At 51.2% G+C, this 5,846-nt stretch overlaps 1 protein-coding gene across 2 annotated transcripts; it reads left to right on the top strand.

The window, feature by feature from the left end:
* Positions 1-2,739: 2,739 nt before the first annotated feature.
* LOC104255519 (C-type lectin domain family 2 member E-like) lies at positions 2,740-4,772 on the top strand. 2 transcript variants are annotated; one of them, XR_009484569.1, is made up of 6 exons: positions 2,740-2,770; positions 3,216-3,272; positions 3,720-3,812; positions 3,914-4,098; positions 4,216-4,421; positions 4,743-4,772. XR_009484569.1 is itself a non-coding variant. In XM_059833130.1 (5 exons), the coding sequence occupies exons 2-5, from the start codon at positions 3,239-3,241 to the stop codon at positions 4,363-4,365; spliced, it is 462 nt and encodes a 153-aa protein (XP_059689113.1). In that variant the 5' UTR covers positions 2,740-2,770; positions 3,216-3,238; the 3' UTR covers positions 4,366-4,511. The 2 variants fall into 2 exon arrangements, 1 of the variants encoding a protein (XP_059689113.1); XM_059833130.1 differs by lacking the exon at positions 4,743-4,772 and having other exon boundaries at positions 4,216-4,511.
* Positions 4,773-5,846: the final 1,074 nt, after the last annotated feature.

Genomic DNA, 5,846 nt, shown 5'->3' with positions numbered 1-5,846 from the left:
CAACTCTCAAGAGACTCTCAGCCCCTCACCACCCTGGGGACACCCTGGGCAGGACAATCCAAGGATGCCAACCTGCCTCCACCAACCGTCGGAGCAATGCTGTGTCCAGGCGTGGGCTGAAAAGCCTTGAGCTGCTCGGTAACAGAGCCGGGAGAGCTGAAATTAGTGGGCTTCCTGACGTTGGCACTCACCGCCTTTCCCTGGGACCGAGCGGTGAGTTACGGGGCATGAGCCAGGGGTAAAAGCCTCAACGAAAGAGGGGGTAAGAGAGTGTTGCGTGGTGGGAGGTTTGGGTTGGACCGTGGTGGGAAGCAAGTTTAGGTTTGAGCCTAGTTTTAATTCTGGAGATTGCCGTGCCGAATCCAAGGGAGAGGGGAATTCTCAACGGAGGAAACTGGACAATGACTTGCCGAAATCATGTTACTGCTGCTCAAGCTCATGTCTTTATCTGGCCTCATCCCTTGGTGTGGTGCATTACATCATGGAAAAGTTGAGTGAGCTTTTCCGGGTCCCTAACAATCAACACCAGCTGTGAAGTCAGAACAGAGAAACCACACCTGATACTGATCACATCTAAGCAGTAGTGTGACTTGCTCCCACTGTATCCCAAAAGCGTTCAACCTGGGGATGTCTTGTAAGCACCAGTGGGTGCTTTGCTCTGGTTCTGCAAGTTGCAGCAGAGCCTGGCCGGGGTTTGCGATGCAGGCGCTCCCCCATCTCTGCGCTTGGCTTTGGGGGATAGAGGAGGGTGTGAGATTAACTGAAAAACAAATAATATGGCAACAGTGATAAGGAGGTTTCTAAGGCAAGAGTGCTGGTCAGACAGAAGTGTCTTTTATCACGGCATGCAGAAGGGCGTGGGTTTCAGCAGCTGCTTGGTGTCTGTTATTAGACGCCTCTGGTTGTTTCCAGCTTGCTGGATTCTTGCTGCAGTACTATACGTAGGGGATAAATTTGGGGATCAGGAGCAGAAAGCATCCCTCTGTATGTTTAAATCCCTCATCTGGATGGAGGTTGTAGACACAGAGGGGGGGAAAACTGCAGTTTTTCCTCTGCCGCAGAGGAAAAAACGTGCAGTGGAAGTCGGTTGTTCAGTGGGAGCTTATCTATCCTCTCCCAGCAGCTGGAAACCCCAAGTTCAGCAGCGGTTCCCCCATGAGTTTGGACTAGAAAGCTGGCGTGGAAAAGCCCGTTTTCTTTTGAGCGTGCGGAGGGTGAGTTGGGAGCCTGCAGAGAAGGGCACCGAGGCTGCCTCACAAAGCCCTGCAGATGGGAACCCCCTAACTTCATTTGGGGGCAGGTTTTTTCCCACCCTCTAGCATCTTCCCCCTCGGCAGTCCACTCCCTTCTCCCCTGGGACTCCCGCTCCAGCTCCCCCCAGGCTGTGGGTCCCACTTTGGGGTGCTGGTGACCCCAGGGCGTCTCCTCACAGCGACACCTCGCTGTGTCCCCTGTTGCATGGGATACCCCTGCAGATAAAAGGTGGATTTTTCTTTTTTTGCAGTAGTATTCAGGTGTTGTCAGGGCACGAGGGATTCAGTCCTGTTTGCTGCGTGGATTCCTCGCTCCTTGGGTGTTAGACAAAAGCACCTTTGATTTATTTCCACGTGACACTTGCAAAGACATTGCTTCTCTCACTGGGCAGCAATGTTTTCCCCCTACCAAGGCCGTGACCTAGAACAATGTTCGCCTCTAATATTTTTGACATGTTTTTGGGACAGAAAAGTCCTTTATTTCCCGCAAGTCCAGTGTATTTGGGAGTATTTCTGATAATGACGTTCTTCCTGTTGGTGTTTTTCTCTCCCTCTTCTTCCATCACCCGTTTTACTCCAAAATGCGCCAAGCTGCAGCCTGGAGCAGGAGTAATTTGGTTTTGGGTGTTGCGGACAGTAGCAAAATGCTACCTCAGTTAAACCCTATTCCAAATCAGATGTTTTGGGGAGAAAAAAACCTATCTTTTTGATTCTTACCTTTCCAAACGCATGAAGGTGGTCCTTACCTGGAAAATATTTGCACTTTGGACCTGCCTCAATTTGCAGCAAATATAATTTGTGTTTGCAGTGCTGATATTAAACAGCAGCCAGCTGTGCATCTGATGTCAGGGTTGTATGTGTAGTTTTAGTAAATACGGAGCTCTTTGTAGAGCAACCAAAGCTGTAGCTGTCCGTGACTTCAAGGGCTTGTTGATAACAGCATCTGCAGGTTTTTCTATTTTGCAGTGGTGGATTCTTGTTCTGTTTCTCTGAGCTTTTTCTTGTAAATGCGAATGTGCCACGAATAGCTTCTGTGGGACTGATTTTTGCATCTCTGAGGAGAGACCAGAATCTGTTTTGCTGTGGGAAGAGGCCGTGTGCAGGGAAAGGTCAAAACGCAAAAGAATTTAGGAAAGCGGTTTGCAAGAACAATGTAGAAAAATATGCTCTCGTGGGAAGTTTTGAGAAGCAATAATTCAAAGTGGACGCAGGCTGGGATGTGAAAAAAGGAGAAAAGAAGCTTTGAGGAAAGTAAGAGACTTAGAAAAAAAGTGTTGTGACGAGCAGCATTGAGGTTTTGGGGGGATTATGAGGTTTTTGTCTTTTTAGTGACAGCAGGAGCATCCTGGCAAAGCCCTGGGACAGAGAAAGACCTGGCTGGTGCCGTGCTGCGGTCTTGAGGTGTTCTTGACCCTGCTCACCCTGTTGCTGGTGGAATTGAGGGACGCGCTTGTCCCCGGAGGGTGCCGCAGTCCCCTCCGCGGCGTCAGGGACGGCAGAAACATTTCATGTCGCAGGTAAGTAAGCGCCATCCTCTTTCCTAGAGGCTTTAAGAGACGCCTTGCGTATGATGGGGAGATGAGTGGGTGGTTTCTGTGGGGACGTGGCTCAGATGGGTTTGAAGGGCCATCCAGCACCACGTGGGGTAACCTGAGGGTCCTGGAGCAGGGATGGGAGCTGAAAACCTTGCAGCGGAAAAAGTGGGGAAGTAATTGAGACAACACCTCTCCAGGGGAAACAGAGCTGGCAGAAGCCCATAAAATCGAGGATGGCTTGGAAAAACAAAGTAGATCCTGGTTTCCTGAAGGCAGAAATTATGTTTCCCTTCCTGCACTGCATGTAAACCAGCTGAAAGGGCAATGCTGTGCTTTTTCCTTTGTCCTGGGAGAAAAATACCTGGTGTCAGCCGTTTCCTACTGAATAACCTCACAGCATTAGAGGTAACTCGCTTTATTTGCACAGGCGAAGACCCAACTGCTGTAACGATGCCCTCGCAGCAGAGAGCAGAGGAAGGGACCAGTAAGCACTTGTCTTGTTTTGGAGACCTTGTTTCGGCAGTCGTGGCTGGGCTTAGCGTTACGTGGGCAGCTAAAGTGTAGTTAAAATAGCTGGGGTGAGGGGGAGGAGGGTGTAAGAAAGGCAAAGCTGTTTGCAAGCTGCGGGAGGCGCGGGGCAGCCCAAGCTGTGGCTCTGCAGGACGATGCCCATCTCTTGTGGGTGGGGGGGGGCTGGAGAGGATGCAATGAGGTCAGGCAGCCCTAAAAATCCTTGGAAGCTGATGAAAGCAGTGGAATGCACCCCCTGAACTGAGCCTGCACCCCACTGTGGCCCCCCACGTGCTTTGTGGCTGTATTTAAAGATGTTGAAGGCAACCATGGGGGGGAATACAAGAGCTGCGGGGAGCCTAGGGTGCTCTTTGTGCCGTGGGTTTGCTGGCTGTGCCTCTTCTGTGCGGTCTGTCCCCAGGTTTTAGCCTCAAGTGCATTAAAGATAAAAAGGTCCCCATCGGGGTCACTGTGGTCGTAGCAGCATTGCTCCTCACCATCATCGCGCTGGCGGGTAAGTGGCTGAGGATGGAGGTACCCACCACCAAAGTCCTCTCCTCCCCTGGAGAAAACCCAGCGGCATAAGTCACCAGGATGTGTTCTGCTTATTTCCAGCTAAGAAATGCCCATCCTGTCCATCCTGCCCCTCTCCCATCCTTTCCAGCTGCCAGGAAAATGGGATTGGGTACGGGGAGAAGTGCTTTTACTTTGTGGAGGACGAAGCGGGTTGGAACAGCAGTCAGATCTTTTGCCTTTCTCTTGGAGCCCACTTGGCCACCATTGACACCCAGGAGGAGCTGGTAAATGAGAAATGCCTGAGGAACTCATGTGCCAATGGCTTTTGGGAAGCAGATTTGGGATTCCCGTGGAGGGTGTAGAGCGAAGATACTTACGAAGCTTGCTTTTTCCTCCGCTAGCGTTTCCTCTTGCGCTATGGGAGCTCCTTGCACTACTGGGTCGGTCTCAGAAGGGAAGGCTCTGAACCTTGGAAATGGTTCAACGGGTCTCTCTTCAAAAACCAGTACGTCCCGTCTTCTTCTGGAGAACTTAACCATGTCCTGGGCTGAGATGGGTCAGGGACTGAATGCAAGAAGACACATTATATACATATAAATTTAATGAGGTGGGAGCAATTAAACACCACTTTCCTTGCTTGAGCTAAAGCGCTTGGACCGCAGTCCATGGATTTGTGCGACGCAGATGCTGGCAGGGGCTTGAGGGCATCCCCAGATGAACCCCCTGGGACCAAGCAACTGAAAATATTCCCTCCTTTACGGAGTGGGAGGCAGTTTTTGTTCTGCGTGGGGCGGGTTGCTTGCTGGGAAGGGTGGTCCCCGCTCCTTGCAGCACCGTTAACCCATGTGGGAGATGCTCAGATGCTGATCTGAGGCTGACAGCAACCTGTTTGCTTTCCTTTGAATTTTCCTTCTCCTGTTTGGTGCAGGTTCGATGTCCGGGGCAAGGGACAATGTGCCTATATCAACCTTGATGGGATCAGCAGCGACTGGTGCTCCCGGATGAAATACTCTCTCTGCAGCCACCCGCAAAAGCGCCTCAGCGGGATTCAGAAGAATTCAGAAATCCTTCTGAATTTCACCTGAAATTTCCCCCTCGGCAGAGGAAATCAACCACAAGATGCTATTAACCCCACACGACATGGTAGTGGGTGTCTTGATGGTACATATTTATTTCAATTTTAGCTTATAAAACTAGAAACTCCTCATGATGATGACACGGAGCCGTGATCAAAGGATCCTTACTGTAGTCTGAACACTAATGTCTTTCTAGCTTTTGCAGTTGCAGAGGGACTTGGGAATATTCAGGAGGCTTGGAAAACTCCCTGCTTTGCCGGCAGCTGCCATGCTGCAAAGCTCAATCCTGCTGGCTTTGGTGTCTTTTGGTTTTGGGGGGATTTGGAGGAGGTGGAGGCGAGGGGCAGAAATGCAAAATGGAGAAACGAAGCAGAGTTACTTTGGGGTCCTCCTGGCCAGCGCTTGGGAGAAGACCCCAGCCTCGGCGAGGAGCCGCCGAACCGCTGTTCTGGGATGTGTTTTAGCATCCCGGCAAATTGCCCAGCGTCGAGTCCGTCCTGTTGTTCCTCGTGTTGTTTCTTCTGGCTTTAAATCTCGGTGGCCTCTTTCTGGCAAATCCAGTGCAACGGGGTGCTGCAGATGTGGGAGCGCAGCTGATCCCTCCAAATCGCGGCACAAGCGTCCCCCTCTGTGGAATCCAGCACGGGAGACCTAGAGAGCACCGTGATGGCAATCAGCCTGGCGTCATGCACTTGGACGCGGTGTTCCCAGTAACTATTTTATCTCCTTAGTGTGTGTTTTTCCCCCCCAAAACATGAACCACGGCAGCAGTTGTCAGCTCAGCTGCGAGCAGGGGAATGTACCACCCATTTGCCTCTTGTTCTTCCAGCTGCGTCAGGGAAGCAGAAGTGTCGGAGGAGCCTGTGCTCCCTGAGAACTTGCTTCTCCTCCCCAGACCCCCATGTGTGTACTACTTGTCTAATAAATATTAGCTCTATCAGAAACTGCTTTTTTTC

This window comes from Gavia stellata, chromosome 39 (assembly GCF_030936135.1).
Source record: "Gavia stellata isolate bGavSte3 chromosome 39, bGavSte3.hap2, whole genome shotgun sequence".
NCBI classification, from domain to species: Eukaryota; Metazoa; Chordata; class Aves; order Gaviiformes; family Gaviidae; genus Gavia; species Gavia stellata.
Note: the sequence above shows the minus strand (reverse complement) of the source record. Positions and strands in the feature narration are given on the sequence as shown.